General features: G+C 45.0%; 1 protein-coding gene across 4 annotated transcripts in view; it reads right to left on the bottom strand.

Annotated features, from left to right (window-relative positions):
• The window catches only part of LOC138853591 (sodium/calcium exchanger Calx-like), a 360,550-nt gene extending 342,617 nt beyond the window's left edge, over window positions 1–17,933 (bottom strand). For 3 of the 4 annotated variants that reach the window (XM_070091205.1, XM_070091207.1, XM_070091206.1), the window contains exon 1: window positions 16,007–17,933. In XM_070091205.1, the coding sequence (XP_069947306.1) occupies window positions 16,007–17,745 (1,739 nt within the window). In that variant the 5' untranslated portion in view covers window positions 17,746–17,933. Of the gene's footprint in view, window positions 1–16,002 lie in introns of those variants that run through there. The other variant, XM_070091208.1, reaches the window with a different exon arrangement.
• Between the last annotated feature and the right edge of the window lie 1,594 nt (window positions 17,934–19,527).

Raw genomic sequence — 19,527 nt, 5'->3', positions numbered from 1 at the left:
GACCTTGTGTTCACCCTGGGCAGTTCAGACATTGAGGACATCACATATGAGAGTCCCCTAGGAGCTAGTGACCACGTGGTTCTGTGCTTTGAATACATAGAGTTGCAAGTGGAGAGAGTAACAGCAGTTGAATGGGAAAAGCCAGACTATTAAAGAGGGGACTACATAGGTTTGAGGAACTTCCTGCAGGAGGTTCCGTGGGACAGAGAACTGGCAGGAAAGCCAGTAAATGAAATGATGGAATATGTAACAACAAAATGCAAGGAGTCAGTGGAAAGGTTTATTTCCAAGGGCAACAGAAACAATGGGAAGACCAGAACGAGCCCCTGGTTTACCCGACGGTGTAAGGAGGCAAAACCTAAGTGCAATAGAGAATGGAAAAAAGTACAGAAGGCAGAGAACACATGAAAATAGGAAGATTAGTCGCAGAGCCAGGAACGAGTATGCACAGGTAAGGAGGGAGGCCCAGCGACAGTATGAAAATAACATAGCATCGAAAGTCAAGACTGACCCGAAACTGTTGTATAGCCACATCAGGAGGAAGACAACAGTCAAAGACCAGGTGATCTGACTGAGGACAGAAGGTGGAGAACTCACAAGAAATAATCAGGAAGTATGTGAGGAGCTAAACAGGAGATTTAAGGAAGTTTTTACAGTAGAGACAGGAAGGGCTCTGGGAAGACAGCACAGAAGGGAACATCAAGAGGGAATATACCAACAAGTGTTGGATGACATACGAACAACCGAGGAGGAGGTGCAGAAGCTGCTAAGTGACCTTGATACCTCAAAGGCGATGGGACCGGACAACATCTCCCCGTGAGTCCTTAGAGAAGGAGCAGAGATGCTGTGTGTGCCCCTAACCACAATCTTCAACACATCCCTTGAAACTGGGCAACTACCTGAGATATGGAAGACGGCAAATGTAGTCCCCATATTTAAGAAAGGAGACAGAACCGAGGCACTAAACTACAGACCTGTGTCTCTGACATGTATAGTATGCAAAGTCATGGAGAAGATTATCAGGAGGAGAGTGGTGGAACACCTGGAGCGGAACAGGATTGTAAATGAAAACCAGCATGGATTCATGGAAGGCAAATCCTGTGTCACAAACCTTCTGGAGTTTTATGACAAGGTAACAGAAGTAAGACACGAGAGAGAGGGGTGGGTTGATTGCATTTTCCTGGACTGCAGGAAGGCCTTTGACACAGTTCCTCAAAAGAGATTAGTGTAGAAGCTGGAGGATCAGGCGCATATAACAGGGAGGGCACTGCAATGGATCAGGGAATACCTGACAGGGAGGCAACAACGAGTCATGGTACGTGAAGAGGTATCACAGTGGGCGCCTGTGACGAGCGGGGTCCCACAGGGGTCAGTTCTAGGACCAGTGCTATTTTTGATATATGCGAACGACATGATGGAAGGAACAGACTCTGAAGTGTCCCTATTCGCAGATGATGTGAAGCTGATGAGAAGAATTAAATCGGATGAGGATGAGGCAGGACTGCAAAGAGACCTGGACAGGCTGGACACGTGGTCCAGAAACTGGCTTCTCGAATTCAACCCTGCCAAATGCAAAGTCATGAAGATTGGGGAGGGGCAAAGAAGACCGCAGACAGAGTATAGGCTAGGTGGATAAAGACTACAGACCTCACTCAGGGAGAAAGATCTTGGGGTGACCATAACACCGAGCACGTCACCGGAGGCACACATCAACCAAATAACTGCTGCAGCATACGGGCGCCTGGCAAACCTGAGAATAGCGTTCCTATACCTTAATAAGGAATCGTTCAAGACACTGTACACTGTGTATGTTAGGTCCATACTGGAGTATGCAGCACCAGTCTGGAACCCACACCTGGTCAAGCACGTCAAGAAGTTAGAGAAAGTACAAAGGTTTGCAACAAGGCTAGTTCCAGAGCTCAGGTGAATGTCGTACGAGGAAAGGTTGAGGGAAATCGGACTGACGACACTGGAGGACAGAAGAGTCAGGGGAGACATGATAACGACATACAAGATACTGCGGGGAATAGACAAGGTGGACGGAGACAGGATGTTCCAGAGAGGGGACACAGAAACAAGGGGTCACAATTGGAAGCTGAAGACTCAGACTAGTCACAGGGACGTTAGGAAGTATTTCTTCAGTCATAGAGTCGTCAGCAAGTGGAATAACCTAGCAAGTGAAGTAGTGGAGGCAGGAACCATATATAGTAGCGATCAGTGAAGAGGCGGGGCCAGGAGCTGAGTCTCGACCCCTGCAACCACAATTAGGTAAGTACACACACACACACACACACACACACACACACACACACACACACACACACACACACACACACACACACACACACACACACATTTACCAGCGAAGAGGCGGGGCCAGGAGCTGTGAATCGACCCCTGCAACCACAAATAGGTGAGTGCATAAACACATACGGTGCAATTTAATAGCTTTATTATCTATCCCTTATATATCCTGTGGGTTCAACATTATATGTATGTATGTATGTATATCCTGTGGGTTCAACATTATATGTATGTTTGTATGTATATCCTGTGGGTTCAACATTGTATGTATGTATATCCTGCGGGTTCAACATTATATGTATGTTTGTATGTATATCCTGTGGGTTCAACATTATATGTATATCCTGTGGGTTCAACATTATATGTATGTTTGTATGTATATCCTGTGGGTTCAACATTGTATGTATGTATATCCTGCGGGTTCAACATTATATGTATGTTTGTATGTATATCCTGTGGGTTCAACATTATATGTATGTGTGTATATCCTGTGGGTTCAACATTATATGTATGTGTGTATATCCTGTGGGTTCAACATTAGAGAAATCTGGTGTTTCCTTATTGCTGTTGCAGGACAAGTACTCTCCGTGTGGCCAGATCTTCTCCCCTAGAGTATAAACATTCCCATAAACATATAAAATCAATGAAGTGCATTAGTGGAATGGCGTGTGTGGTATAGTGGCCCAGTCTGGTTTCCAAGAGTCTTCAATGGGGCACCCATCGTACTGATCTTTATGGTCGACATGTTGTGCTGTTACTGAAGGATTTTCGACTGTGAAAAATGTGTGGAATAACCTGAATGACAGGTTTTGTATTATTTCTGTAACGCTCGTGATGTGCTAAAACTGAGATTAACGTTGATGGGTCGTGGCAACAGATTTATTACTACGTAATGGAAAAAATATCTCTAAATTAGATTTTTGCTTCTGTGGCGTTACAACACGAGTGTGCTGGGTCCCCTTTGATTCAGCAAGATAACCGTGATAATACTGCATGGATGAAAGGACACTGATGCATGCACTTACGATGTCTTTACTGGATACGTTTCAGTCCTGAAACCTTGGTCACTCCAAATAATACAAGAGAAAACACAGTATGCATAGTGAAGAAGGCAGGTCACTTGCGAAGATCAAGTGTCACGCTGCAACAGGGAATCAGCGTGGAATAGTCTATATGTAAGAATAGTTGAGATGATGCATTTGTCAGTTCATTGTTCTATGGTGTTGGAAGTAGCAATTAAGGATGTTTCAGTGCAGTGGCGCCTATCAAACTGCAGTCTTTGTATATCAGTTCTGCTTTGTTGCAGTGCATAAGATGGCCCACTTTTTGATACGTGCAAGACACGAGAACTGCTGGTGTCATTCTGTATTTTCAGACGCCTTGCATTGTTCTTATCGTTGTGTACTGTGTACTGAGAATATTGCGTATATGCGGTATTCTTGCATGTTGGTTACCGAATACGTTTGTATGCATACTGGTCTTTGGCCGTTTTTCTTCATTACTCCTTTGAAGATGCATAAGCACTTTCCCATATTCTAATTCCTAACATTTTAAGTTTTCTAGCACCTATGCTGCAGCATATCAGTTCTCTTTATTAAAGTTTATTGATTACTGTTTACTAAAGTGACTATTCTCTTTCTCAAGCATCAGTCACCATCTTGCGGCTGTATCTCCTTGACATTGAAGTTGGCAAATTACATTTGGTACCAGGAACACACATCATGACATTACTACTATAGATGGAGCAAAATGAATATAAACGTCTTACAGCTTCTGTGAAAAAGTTTTGCTGGGGATGAAATTTCACTTGGCAATGACTATGAAGAAACGTAAAGAACCCAAGAAAGTTCTCAGCATTAAGACGCAATAGCTGCTGCATAAATTTAAACGAAGCTCAAGTTCTCACCTTCAGTATGCACCACACTCTTGGACTGCTTCCGTTTCATCTCTAACTTCTGGATAAACTAGAGCACCACTCATGGAAATTCATCACAGGATTGTCCCGGCTGGCTGGCCCTTTCATCTCCTTAGAGGAAGGTGTCTTGGAGTTGGTGAATGTCTCCTGATACAAAGAGTTAGGGTTACCGTGCCATTTCTTGTATCAAACCTGATCCTCATTCTCCGGGTGTTGTTTAATACCTGGAGTATATCTGGATGGTGTTCCGGAGATCAATGCCCCCGGCCTCGTGGTGGATCAGGGCGTGATCAACCAGGGTGTTACTGCTGGCTGCACGCAAACCGACGTACGAACCACAGCCCGGCTGGTCAGGTTCTGACTTTAGGTGCCTGTTTAGCGCCTTCTTGAAGATAGCCAGGGGTCTACTGGTAGTTTCCCTTATCGATTTCCTCTGATTACACAGGAATACTGCATCACTCATTTCACAAGAGCTCTCAAAAACGCAGACAAGCCGATGGGCTTGTTATGTACATGACCAGTGTGACACACCTGTAACATACCTTTGACCAGTTTCGAGTGCTCTTCTGCGCTGGCAGTCAGGCCTGAAGCCAGGCATCCTGACTGACTCCCTAGTAAATAAGACTGTTCCTTTGCGATATAAATTATTTAGAAAACCGACAAGTTGAAGAATGAGACACTTGTGCAACATTTGGGACTCTCTATTGAGGAAAAGCTTCCTCAATAAAGATTCTCAAATGTTGCACAAGTGTCTCATTCTTTTACTCTTTCCCCCTAGAGGCCACAAGCCCACATAACCATCACATTCTGGCTGATGAGGCGTATTCAACAGGTATAATGATAATATATTCGCCAGAATCGAAGTCCTGACACAGCTCTGTGCCTTACAGTGACTCGTCACTGACTCTCGATGGATTGCCGTGCCGTTTACAACCATACGGTGGAGGCAGCCCTACCACAAGGTGGAGTACTGTTTAGAGCTATGTGGCGGAGGCAGGTCTATGACAAGGGCTCGGTGAGTCTTCAGCAAAAGTGGTGAAGCGTTAAGCTACGCTGGTCGCAGACGCTGGGGTGTGGCACTTCTTCCTCGGTTCTAGTGGTGTCTTGGGTGCTATGTGCAAGATGGTGTTGTCATTTCCAACTCAACAGACTCGTCTGCTGCCTTCCGCACTTGCACAAAGCTCGTAGGGAGTAGTAGAGGTGCTTGTGCAGCAAAAGTCAGGGTTGCATCTCTGGTGCCTAAAGTCCAGTGTTCTTGCTGATACAAGGCTCTCAACTCTCAAAAACTCTGATACAGTGTAGACACCCCCACTCTCGGGCCGCAGCTAGAGCCCCTGAGTGACTCAGGACGCTCAGTAGATAAGTTCTCAGGGTCTTCCACTTGGTCTGTTTCATCATAAGAGGTGCAAATTATCAGTAGCTTGACAATGGGCATACCTAACTGAAAAACCTAACATATCCAACAAAGACCAGTTGCTGGAGAGGTTACGGTCTTTCAAGAAGTACAAGTTCGAGAAATCAAATAAAATGAGTGTGTGTGTGTGTACTCACCTAATTGTACTCACCTAATTGTGGTTGCAGGGGTCGAGACTCGGCTCCTGGCCCTGCCTCTTCACTGATCGCTACTAGGTCTTCTCTCTCTCTCCTTCCTGAGCTGTATCATACCTCTTCTTAAAACGATGTATGGTTCCTGCCTCCACTACTTCACTTGCTAGGCTATTCCACTTCCTGACAACTCTATGACTGAAGAAATACTTCCTAACGTCCCTGTGACTCGTCTGAGTCTTCAGCTTCCAGTTGTGACCCCTTGTCCCTGTGTCCCCTCTCTGGAACATCCTATCTCTGTCCACCTTGTCCATTCCCCGCAGTATCTTGTATGTCGTTATCATGTCTTCCCTGACCCTTCTGTCCTCCAGTGTCGTCAGTCCGATTTCCCTCAACCTTTCCTCGTACGACATTCCCCTGAGCTCTGGGACTAGCCTTGTTGCAAACCTTTGTACTTTAACTTCTTGACGTGCTTGACCAGATGTGGGTTCCAGACTGGTGCTGCATACTCCAGTATGGGCCTAATATACACAGTGTACAGTGTCTTGAACGATTCCTTATTAAGGTATCGGAACGCTATTCTTAGATTTGCCAGGCGCCCGTGTGCTGCAGCAGTTATTTGGTTGATGTGTGCCTCCGGTGATGTGCTCGGTGTTATGGTCACCCCAAGGTCTTTCTCCCTGAGTGAGGTCTGTAGTCTTTGTCCACCTAGCCTATACTCTGTCTGCGGTCTTCTTTGCCCCTCCCCAATCTTCATGACTTTGCATTTGGCTGGATTGAATTCGAGAAGCCAGTTACTGGACCACATGTCCAGCCTGTCCAGGTCTCTTTGCAGTCCTGCCTCATCCTCATCCGATTTAATTCTTCTTATCAACTTCACATCATCTGCGAACAGGGACACTTCAGAGTCTATTCCTTCCATCATGTCGTTCACATATATCAAAAATAGCACTGGTCCTAGAACTGACCCCTGTGGGACCCCGCTTGTCACAGGCGCCCACTGTGATACCTCTTCACGTACCATGACTCGTTGCTGCCTCCCTGTCAGGTATTCCCTGATCCATTGCAGTGCCCTCCCTGTTACATGTGCCTGATCCTCCAGCTTCTGCACTAATCTCTTGTGGGGAACTGTGTCAAAGGCCTTCCTGCAGTCTAGGAAAACGCAATCTACCCACTCCTCTCTCTCGTATCTTACTTCTGTTACCTTGTCATAAAACTCCAGGAGGTTTGTGATACACGATTTGCCTTCCATGAACCCATGCTGGTTTTCATTTATTATCTTGTTCCTTTCCAAGTGTTCGACCTCCTCCTGTGTGTGTGTGTGTGTAAAAAGGGAAGCCACTACGTGTCATTAATCCTGCTCCTTCCTCTGGCAAGTAGTGTCTCGATACAGATGAATGATCGGTTCCACCGCCAACCACACCCGGCAAGCCTGGCTGTAGTGTTTGGCCAGAGTCCAGGGACCCAGACAGACACACACGCGCGCGCTCGCTCGGACACAGACATACAAAAAAAAAAAGGGCCAAGTGTCAATCGACAAGTGCCTATGACAACTAGTAACTGCTGCTGCTACTACTACTACTACTACTACTACTACTACTACTACTACTACTACTATTACTACTATTACTACTATTACTACTGCTGCTACTGCTACTACTACTAATACTACTACTACTACTACTACTACTACTACTACACACACACGCGCGCGCGCGCGCAAAACTATATACGTGAGGCCTGGTCACAGACCGTTCCGCGGGGGCGTTGACCCCCGGAATTCTCTCCAGGTATACTCTCCAGGTATAAACGCACACTATACACAGCAATAGGTACGTGAGGGTATGTGAAATCAATGTACTGGGTCGCTGGAAACAGTTTGAAGAACACTGATAAAAGGCTAATATGTACCAAGATAGTTTATAAGTCACACTTATGCAGTAGAATAACAACAAAATTTCTTCGGTGAGTCGTGTTCTTTAACATTGTAATATTGATCCCCCATATATTAGAAACTAACGAAACTTATTAAAATCAACATTACGAAAATATTGCATTTCCTCCAAAGATATTTGTGTATACGTACGAAATATCTTGTTTTTTTTCATAATGGTATTTTTTTTCTTATATTTATAGTCGCAGATTTCATACTGATTTCATCCCATTGAAAATAACAGAGAAGCTGGAGAGTGTCCAGGACCGAGCAACAAATATTATACTCTGAGTGAGGAAAACACAGGTTGTAGAGCAAGCTTTTATTAGGTACCGCCGTAGGTGGTGGGATGCCTGCTGCCTTATAGTGATTGCCTGAACTTTTTCTTTATAGTTTTCGATTATAACTTGAGAACGCCTCACCTGATGGCCTTCATGTTTTCAATGTTTCACCTGATGGCCTTCAAGTTTTCAATGTTTCGCCTGATGGCCTTCAAGTTTTCAATGTTTCACCTGATGGCCTTCAAGTTTTCAATGTTTCACCTGATGGCCTTCAAGTTTTCAATGTTTCGCCTGATGGCCTTCAAGTTTTCAATGTTTCACCTGATGACCTTCAAGTTTTCAATGTTTCACCTGATGGCCTTCAAGTTTTCAATGTTTCACCTGATGGCCTTCAAGTTTTCAGTGTTGTTGCACTGTTACTAAGGAAAGGATAATGCAGCAACTAACATATGCAGATACTCAGTGATCAGTGTGTTATTAATCCTTCCCGGTTTTGGCTTACGAGTGATAACCTGAAAAAGCCACTTCTGATCAGCTTCAAACTTTCATTACAGATGTATCTTCCTTATAAGATATTAGCTTTATTATTTGGGAGTGTTTAATATCTTAATTATGCACTTCATACCCATCCTGTGGTCCGTAGTCAAAAGATTACAGAGGTACATAATGGGTCAAGGGACTTGACAGCCAAGATTCGATAGCTAAACAAGTTACAGTGACAATTAATTATTTACTTGTTTATATCTAGTTATAATAGTAATGAGTTATTTATGCAGACATGAATTAGGCTTCACACCCAAAATATTGGTAATGCGTTATTTACAATGAACAAGGTCAGGGTATTTTTCCAGAATGGTTTGTAATATACCACATGTGGATAAAATACTCTGACATTTCTTGAACATTTCTGAGTGAGTTGTCTCTGAATTCGTTAATTTTTATCACATTTCAGTTCATAATGACGTCAGCAAGGATGTAGGTACCAATTTGCCAATTTTATGTTTACAATGAAATGGTTTGATTTTTCATGAAATTGGAACATTAATGGCAGCTGGATTTTATGAGAAGAATGATGCACTATGAATTTAGGAAGTGTAGGTGCGAATTGGCTATATATTAAGTTTAAAAATCGGGAATTGCTGGATTCCATGCACTTCCTGGAATGCTTCATCTAGTCGATTTCTAACATTCAGCATATCTTAGAGAAAGATTTAAAATATTAGCTAGTTTTGAAGCCTTCTATTTGCTATTTTTCTTCGAAATATCATGTAATACTGAACCGATAATGAATTTATCTTCGATTTTCTTTTCCATCATTCCCTTTAGCTGTTTAAGAGACACTAATTTATAAAAAAAAAACCCTAAGAAAATGTGAAGCTGAATTTTAAAAATATATGTCTCTGCAATGCTGTGGTCTACTGTGTGTCCTTTCCTAAGGAACATCTATTAAGGACCTACTAGTCAGCGACTTGTGTGAGTTTCATTAAGATCAATCTGTTGGTTTCTGTGATATAAAAGGGAGAAGAGGATCCCCTTCAAAACCAGACTGGGCACAGTGAGTCTCGGTACTGACCTTGATGACACGCAGCTCTGCAGGACGTTCCTCTCAAACATCACTGGGTGATTGTCGTGTTGTATAACTAGTGTTTCATTATGCACACACGTATACATTTAACAACAATACATTCATACTTGTATATGTGTACACACATATACATAGGAATAAAACACATACATGCACATGCATAAATATGCATTTACATATACACACATTCAAACAAAAAATATAAGCATACACAATTTTTATATCTTGCTATAATAAAATTTTATACCACCCATCACTATCCCTTTTGCATACATTAAGGTAGAGGAGACCGGAAGTATGAAATACGGAGATGCATTTCTCGAATTGCGCAGCGACTGACCGCATTTAGTCGTGACATAATTTCTCGCTGTTCAGAACTTTACACAGAGCGAAACAATAACCAATAAACGTATATTGCAATGAGTCTCCTTCCTTACAGTCGACAGAGGACACACATGCTTTCATTATTCCCAGGTAAATTACATGAAATCCTTTTAAGAGACCTGATCTCAGGCCACGCTTGAAAACTTACTATTACTAATAGGTATGAAAACATTGATTCAGAAATATACAACAAATAATAATTTTGAAATTAATGGCAACCTGCTTGTTATCAACGAAACTATTTCTTGTTATACACACACACACACACACACACACACACACACACACACACATATATATATATATATATATATATATATATATATATATATATATATATATATATATATATATATATATATATAAATTGGTGGGTTAAACAAGTTTCTACAAATTCGCGATTGATGTTGTTTGTTCTGCCTCTAGCAAATGTTTGAGGTCATTAGTGTGCGACGTGACTGTGGCTGCCACCCTCATTACTGCGGCAGCCACTTTCAGTAATGTGGCTGCCACCCTCATTACTGCGGCAGCCACTTTCAGTAATGTGGCTGCCACCCTCATTACTGCGGCAGCCACTTTCAGTAATGTGGCTGCCACCCTCATTACTGCGGCAGCCACTTTCAGTAATGTGGCTGCCACCCTCATTACTGCGGCAGCCACTTTCAGTAATGTGGCTGCCACTCTCATTACTGCGGCAGCCACTTTCAGTAATGTGGCTGCCACCCTCATTACTGCGGCAGCCACTTTCAGTAATGTGGCTGCCACCCTCATTACTGCGGCAGCCACTTTCAGTAATGTGGCTGCCACTCTCATTACTGCGGCAGCCACTTTCAGTAATGTGGCTGCCACCCTCATTACTGCGGCAGCCACCTTCAGTAATGTGGCTGCCACCCTCATTACTGTGCCTACCACCCTCATCACTGTCACATTACTGTTACTGCCACCCTACCGCCCTTATTACCGAGTCACGTGACTGTGGCTACCGCCCCCCCCCCCTTCCTTCCCAACATCTTTCTCCTCCCCCTCGTGGCTGAGCAGATAAGAACAGTGGAACAAGTGGTCCTGGTCCAGTATCGACCAGACCAGACTAGACCACCCTGTGTGATTTGCTTGTTCTCTCTCTGAGCCTCTGTCCTCCACAGCCCAAGTAATAGCCTAGGGTGTAGGTGCCATCTACAGCCTAGAGTGTAAGTGTCATCTACAGCCTGGGGTGTAGTTGTCATCTACAGCCTGGGGTGTAGGTGTCATCTACAGCCTGGGGTGTAGGTGTCATCTTCAGCCTATGGTGTAGGTGTCATCTACAGCCTAGGGTGTAGGTGTTATATACAGCCTAGGGTATAGGTGTCATCTACAGCCTGGGGTGTAGGTGTCATCTACAGCCTAGGGTATGGCTTTCATCTACTGCCTGAGATGTAGTTGTTATCTACAGCCTGGGGTGTAACAGTGCTCTACAGCCTGGGGCGTAACTGTCATCGAGAGCCTGGAGTGTAGCAGTGTTCTACAACATGGGGTGTAGCCGTCATCTACAGCGTGGGGTGTAGCAATGCTCTACAGCCTTGGGTATGCAGTCAACTACAGCCTGGCGGGGAGGGTGCGTCAGCCCTCATCCACCTGGAGTACAAAACACTGGTCAACATGGAATACTACAACCCACTAGGAAATAAACTACAGACAACATACAATATGAATGATCGAGGAATTAGCATTGCACCGAGCATATCACCAGGAGCACACACAAATCTTATAATTCCAGAGGCGCATGCAATACTAGCTAACCTAAAACTAGCTTCGAGGATTATGAACCATGGCACCTTACTCCCATGGAACCCTGTATGGAACCAACACCTAAATAAGAATTTGGAAAACCTTCAGGAGATTATAAAATTTACAACGACATTTGTGGTACAAATGAGGGAATGAGGTACAAGGACTAACTCAGACTTATAACACTAGAAGGGTGGAAGACCAGGGAAGACAAATTTACTGCATGAAAAATATTTATGGGATAAAAGTGGGTAGGTAGAGGCTGTCAGTTGCGCATGGAGAGGCAGGCAGCTAAGGAATATGAATGTTTAGACTTATGGTGTTGGACACGTGAAGGGTATTAGATGAGGCAGATCATATACACAGCTTCTAGTGTAGATATGATCGGGCCCTGGAGGTCAGAAATCAGTAAAATCGGTAGGAAAGAGTTAAGAGGCGGGGCCAGGATTACAAATGAGAACGCAGGTGGTACAGTGCACAGGTGGTACAGCACACAGGTGGTATAGCACACAGGTGGTACAGCACACAGGTGGTATAGCACACAGGTGGTACAGCACACAGGTGGTACGCCACACCGGTTGAACACCTCACACAGATGGAACATAGCACATACAGGCAGAGTACGCCACACAGGTGGACCACAATACATAGAACACTGCACAGATAGTACACACCACAGATGGTACACACCACAGATGGGACACACCACAGATGGTACACACCAAAACTGGAACAGACCACAGATGGTACACAACAACTGGCTCACACCACAGATGGTGCACACCACAACTGACACACACACCACAGATGGTACACACCACAACTGGCCCACACCACAGATGGTACACACAACAACTGGCACACACCACAGATGGTACACACCACAACTGGCACAGACCACAGATGGTACACACCACAACTGGCATACACCACAGATGGTACACACCACAACTGGCACAGACCACAGATGGTACACACCACAACTAGCATTCACCACAGATGGTACACACTTGGCAAATTTACATCACACACACAAAAAAACGAGAGAGACAGGATGTTCCAGAGATGGGACACAGCAACAAGGGGTCGCAATTGAAAATTGAAGACTCAGATGAACCACAGGGATGTTAGAAAGTATTTCTTCAGTCATAGAATTGTCAGAAGTAGAATAGCCTGGAAAGTGAGGTAGTGGAGGCAAGTACCATGCATAGCTTTAATTAGGTTGCTCTAAGATTCTCATGCTAAGTGATGTTCCTGATGTCAAACTTTGCTAGTTTAAAGTTACCAGTGACACATAGTTTATAATATAACATAAATCCAAAATTAATAATGAGGAAAATATTAATTTTTATATAAAGGAAAAAAGTGATATCTGGCTGTATTTTCACATTGTTTTCAAGATTTTCTTAGTTTTTCAGTTAAAAAAAATTATATTTTGAGGTATTTTCTGTGTTTTTTTTTTGGGGGGGGGGAATATTTTTTTGAATATATTTTTTTTTAACCTGGAAAATCTTAATATTTCGCAGTGTTGTCACTTTTTTATAAATAATTTTTCGAAAATTTAAACTTTTCGACTACAATTACTCAAATTATCCATTGTATTTGGATAACAAACCTTGCCAACATATACAGCAGAAATATGATATATGCATAGCAAATATTTACAAACGTTTCGCTCTGTAAAAACACTATTTAGAGAGAAACGTCGTTTTACCCCTTCTGTTAACCATATTTTTGTGACCATTTAACGAGTGTTAGTACATTAAGTGAGGGAAAAGTTAGAGATGATAAATAAAATTCTGGATTTTATGATCATTTTTTTTTCTCGCTAGATTAAAGTGGGATGTTATTGTGCACTTACTGAGTCCTCCCTCTGGTATCAGTGGTACTGAGTCCTCCCTCTGGTATCAGTGGTACTGAGTCCTCCCTCTGGTATCAGTGGTACTGAGTCCTCCCTCTGGTATCAGTGGTACTGAGTCCTCCCTCTGGTATCAGAGGTACTGAGTCCTCCCTCTGGTATCAGTGGTACTGAGTCCTCCCTCTGGTATCAGTGGTACTGAGTCCTCCCTCTGGTATCAGTGGTACTGAGTCCTCCCTCTGGTATCAGAGGTACTGAGTCCTCCCTCTGGTATCAGTGGTACTGAGTCCTCCCTCTGGTATCAGTGGTACTGAGTCCTCCCTCTGGTATCAGTGGTACTGAGTCCTCCCTCTGGTATCAGTGGTACTGAGTCCTCCCTCTGGTATCAGTGGTACTGAGTCCTCCCTCTGGTATCAGTGGTACTGAGTCCTCCCTCTGGTATCAGTGGTACTGAGTCCTCCCTCTGGTATCAGTGGTACTGAGTCCTCCCTCTGGTATCAGTGATAGTGACTCCTCTCTCTGGTATCAGTGGTACTGAGTCCTCCCTCTGGTATCAGTTGTACTGAGTCCTCCCTCTGGTATCAGTGGTACTGAGTCCTCCCTCTGGTATCAGTGATAGTGACTCCTCTCTCTGGTATCAGTGGTAGTGTCTCCACTCTCTGGTTTCAGTGGTAATGACTCTTCCATCTGGTATCAGAGGTAGTGAGTCGTTCTTCTGGTATCAGTGGTACTGACATCACCTCCCTCTGGTATCAGCGCATCAAGATTCAATAAATAGGAAAACTTTGCTATTCTATTAAACTAAGAAAGACAAGGTTTGTTGTTCCTAGTGAGAGTGAGAGCCTGTGCATGAGTGAGAGCCTGTGCATGAGAGTGAGCCTGTGCATGAGTGAGAGCCCGTGCATGAGTGAGAGCCTGTGCATGAGAGTGAGAGCCTGTGCATGAGAGTGAGTGAGAGCCTGTGCATGAGAGTGAGTGAGAACCTGTGCATGAGAGTGAGTGAGAGCCTGTGCATGAGTGAGAGCCTGTGCATGAGAGTGAGAACCTGTGCATGAGAGTGAGTGAGAGCCTGTGCATGAGTGAGAGCCTGTGCATGAGTGAGAGCCTGTGCATGAGTGAGAGCCCGTGCATGAGTGAGAACCTGTGCATGAGAGTGAGTGAGAGCCTGTGCATGAGAGTGAGAGCCTGTGAATGAGAGTGAGTGAGAGCCTGTGCATGAGAGTGAGTGAGAGCCTGTGCATGAGAGTGATTGAGAGCCTGTGCATGAGAGTGAGTGAGAGCCTGTGCATGAGAGTGAGAGCCTGTGCATGAGAGTGAGTGAGAGCCTGTGCATGAGAGTGAGTGAGAGCCTGTGCATGAGAGTGAGTGAGAGCCTGTGCATGAGAGTGAGTGAGAGCCTGTGCATGAGAGTGAGAACCTGTGCATGAGAGTGAGTGAGAGCCTGTGCATGAGAGTGAGTGAGAGCCTGTGAATGAGAGTGAGTGAGAGTCTGTGTATGAAAGTGAGAGCCTGTGCATGAGAGTGAGAACCTGTGCATGAGAGTGAGAACCTGTGCATGAGAGTGAGTGAGAGCCTGTGCATGAGAGTGAGAGTCTGTGTATGAGAGTGAGTGAGAGCCTGTGCATGAGAGTGAGTGAGAGCCTGTGCATGAGAGTGAGAGTCTGTGTATGAGAGTGAGTGAGAGCCTGTGCATGAGAGTGAGTGAGAGCCTGTGCATGAGAGTGAGAACCTGTGCATGAGAGTGAGAGCCTGTGCATGAGAGTGAGTGAGAGCCTGTGAATGAGAGTGAGTGAGAGTTTGTGTATGAGAGTGAGAGCCTGTGCATGAGAGTGAGTGAGAGCCTGTGTATGAGAGTGAGTGAGAGCCTGTGCATGAGAGTGTGAGAGGGTGTGAGTGTGTGTGAGAAGTATGTGAGAGGGTGTGCAGGAGTGTGTGTGTGAGAGGTATGTGAGAGCGTGTGCATGAGAGTGTGTGAGAGCGTGTGTTAGGGGTATGTAAGAGCGTGTGCATGAGTGTGTATGAGAGGGTATGTGAGAGTGTGTTCATGAGAGTGAGAGCGTGTGAGTGTGTGAGGGGTATGTGAGAGCCTGTGCATGAGAGAGTGTGAGGGGTAGGTGAGAGTGTCAGCTAATGCGTGAGAGTGATAGAATGTGTGAGTGAATGTGTGTGAATGCAAGTGTTTGAGCGTGTGAGACTGAAAGTAAAATTACGTGTGTGAATAAAAGTGTGCCAGTAAGTGTGTGTGTGTACACGCGCGAGTTCGTGTGTGTGTGTGTGGGGGGGGGGAAAGAAAGAGAGAGAGAGAATGATAAAAGTGGGTGTGGTTTACCGGTTGTAAGAATTAAAACGTTAATTAATCTGGCAAATGACCCCCAGTGTTAGAAATACCATTGGTAGAAGAGCAAGTGGGAGTAAAACAACATGTTCTGTTACTTACTCAGTTTCGTTGTTTTCAAAGACAAGTTCGCCTTCCGTTGCCTCGTAGTCCTTTCCGGCCTTGGCTGTACCGTCCTCAGTCTTGTAAGGCACAGTTACTCGGCCTCGGGCACCAGACCAACGCACAATCTTCAGTTCGTATGTACCAATGGTCTCCACAATTTCTACGTCTTTCTCGCTGACGTTGAAGATGCCACCGTGATCATCGTCGAGGATCATAATAGTAGCAACATATGGAGCTGCCAGTTCCATCTTGACGGGTTCTTTGGGTTGGCCAGCAGCACCATTGATGGCGTGGGTCACAGCAGTACCGTCAGGAGAACCCAGGCGCATGTTAGAGAGTCGAATGTAGAAGTGTTCATCCTCCTCGAAGACTTCGTCATCAATAACTTCAAGGCTAAAGTTCTTCTGGGTTTCGCCAGGCAAGAAGACCAGCGTACCATCAGCAGCTACGTAATCGCCACCAGCATTTGCAGTGCCATCTTCAGTTTTGTAGTCAACAAGAACGGTGGTATTGAGGTCTCCTCCTTCTCGGACAACTGTCACTTCGAAGGTACCCACGTTTTCCATTACAGTGTAATGGCCAGGATCGAAGAAAATGCGGATAATGTCTTCATCTTTCTTGTCTACAAACTCATCCTCCTTTTCCACCTTAACTTCCTCCCTTGCTTTCTTCATGATGTTACCTCCGCCGGTCAGCTTCCTTGTGGCCTGAATACGGTAGAAGGCGCGAGACTTGGGACCTCGGTTAATAATTTCTTCGCGGGCCATAGATTCTAGGTTTTCCATGGCGATGTTAGGATGTTTTTGACGAAGCTCACGGATGACTGCCATATATTCTTTTCGATGTTCCTCAAATTCCCTAACAGACTCGTCCACATTTTCGTCATAAAGTGGCCCTCCTTCATCCTTCTTGCCTAACTCGACATCAGCGCCTTCTACTTCGATAATAACTCCACGCTTTCCCATACGGTATTCTTTTGTCAGATATTTGTAGAACAGAAGACGACGATCAGCGATGTAAGCAAGAATAACAGTAATGGGGAAGAAAAGGAAAGTCAGAAAAGCTTCCCAGAACTCCACAATACCGTATGAGATTTCAGCAAGAATTAAATATAGCCAGATATAAGCAAATATGGAGAAGAAGGCTGTAACGAAGAACACTCGAAGATGCTTGATGTGTCTCACCTCTCCATCAGGAATCACATAAACGCAAATACCGATGATGACAAACAGATTAAAGGCAGCGGAACCGACAATGGTTCCGGGACCGAGGTCTCCAGCTTCGAAATTCCTGGCGAACATTTCAACAACAGACAGCAAAATTTCGGGAGCCGAGGAACCCAGAGCCATGAGGGTGAGGTTGGCTACAGTTTCGTTCCATACTTGTACTACGATGATCTGCGTCTCACCATTTGGTTTTTTCACGGTAACTTCCTTCTCTTGTGAAGTGATCATTTCAATGGAACCCATGAAACGATCAGCTATGATGGACACACCAATAAAAAGCCACACCATGGCCACGAAGTAGACGATAGCTCGAGCCACGCGGTCTCCGATAGTTAGATTTTCTTGTGGTGACCATAGCGGGAGTAAGAGACCATCAACACATTTTCCAAAGATGTCAGTTTCGTTACCTTCAGTAGCAGAGACCGGACTGCAAAGGGTAAGCACTAAAACACTCAGACCTAATAAACGCATTCCCCAGCGGGGAGAGCAGTTAGCTCTGTTTTCAACCATGGTGCCGGTAGGACAAGCTATCACCACACCTCACAGACACTGGACACAGAAGAGGAGGAAAAGAAATTGTTTAGGGATCAGAGGTTGACTCTCGTCATGACGACTTCCACTGTCGCACTATCACGGGCCGGGACCACACGTCTCACTCCACACACAGCGAGCCACCAAATGGTGGAGGGGGCGCGCAGCCCAGCTAGAACAGATCAACGCAAGCGCACCACCCCAAGCTGCCACCACTCACCACTCCACACCACCCCACCGCCACCCACACATACACTATCACCAGGCTAAAGCATCACTTTAACCTCCAGATGACGCGTAGCATTGTTTAAATAAACGGGAAGCGATGGAACGCGATGAAATAATCCACTAATTTTAATGTAAGCTGAGTCGAAAGGAGGGCTCCCGTTGACCTCTGGTTCTGGGGACCTCAGTGGCACCAACACCCAAGGGGTATTTTGGGCAGCAGCAGCCTTACTCTAGTGGGGGCCAGCACACACCCTTACGCCAGCTCTCTTACACACCCCACTAACACACACAAGCACACTACATGCTCTACGACACCTCTACATCACAACTCATCAAGCTCTGCATGTCCTGTGTTCTGACCTATACTAACACCTCATCAATGACAAGATAAATACACAAATAATCAATCTCTATTTCATCTGGAAAAATCTGGTAGGAAATTGTCATGGGTTGTAGTGGACAGGGTTGTCTGGTGTTGGACAGAATTGTGGCTGTGTTCGATTTGGTTATGAGGGTTGGGTTGAACTGGGTTGGGTTAGGTTTAGTCGGGTTAAGCCGAGTCGGGTTAGGTTGGGTTGAGTTAGGCCGAATTGGGTTGGGTTAGGCCAAGAAGAATTGGGTTCGGGTGAGTTAGATTGCGTTAGGTTAGGCAGAGACGGGTTGGATAGAGTTTGGCTGAGTTGAGTTTGGTTGGGCTGGATTGGGCTAGGCTAAGTAGGGTTGGGTTGGACTACGCTGAGTAGGGTTGGGTTGGGTTAGGCTAGGTTGGCTTTAGTTAGGTAAGGCTAGGATGAACTGGGTTAAGCTGGGTTGGGTTAGGTTAGGCTGAATTAGGATTGTGTTGGGTTAGACTAAGTTAAGGTTGGGTTGGGTTAGGCTAAGTTAAGGTTGGGTTGGGTTAGGCAGAGTTAGGATTGGGTTGGTTAGGCTAAGTTAGGATTGGGTTGGGTTAGGCTAAGTTAGGGTTTGGTTGGATTAGGCTAAGTTAAGGTTGGGTTGGGCTAAGTTAGGGCTGGGTTGGGTTAGGCTAAGTTAGGATTGGGTTTGGTTGGGTTAGGCTAAGTTAGGATTGGGTTAGGCTAAGTTAGGGTTGGGTTGGATTACGCTAAGTTAGGGTTGGGTTGGATTAGGCTAAGTTAAGGTTGGGTTGGGTTAGGCTAAGTTTGGATTGGGTTGGGTTAGGCTAAGTTAGGGTTTGGTTGGATTAGGCTAAGTTAAGGTTGGGTTGGGCTAAGTTAGGGCTGGGTTGGGTTAGGCTAAGTTAGGATTGGGTTTGGTTGGGTTAGGCTAAGTTAGGGTTGGGTTGGATTACGCTAAGTTAGGGTTGGGTTGGATTAGGCTAAGTTAGGGTTGGAGCAGATTAAGCTAAGTTAGGGTTGAGTTGGTTAGGCTGAGTAAGGGTTGGTTAGGCTGACTTAGGATTGGGGTGGATTAAGCAATGTTTGGATTGGATTGGGTAGAGTTAGGCTAAGGTAGGATTGGGTTAGGCAAAGTTAGGGTTAGGTTGCATTAGGCTAAGTTAAAGTTGGGTTG

The sequence above is a fragment of the Cherax quadricarinatus genome, chromosome 34 (assembly GCF_038502225.1).
Source record: "Cherax quadricarinatus isolate ZL_2023a chromosome 34, ASM3850222v1, whole genome shotgun sequence".
NCBI lineage: Eukaryota > Metazoa > Arthropoda > Malacostraca > Decapoda > Parastacidae > Cherax > Cherax quadricarinatus.
The sequence above is the reverse complement of the archived record's forward strand: the minus strand, read 5'-3'. Positions and strand labels throughout refer to the sequence as shown.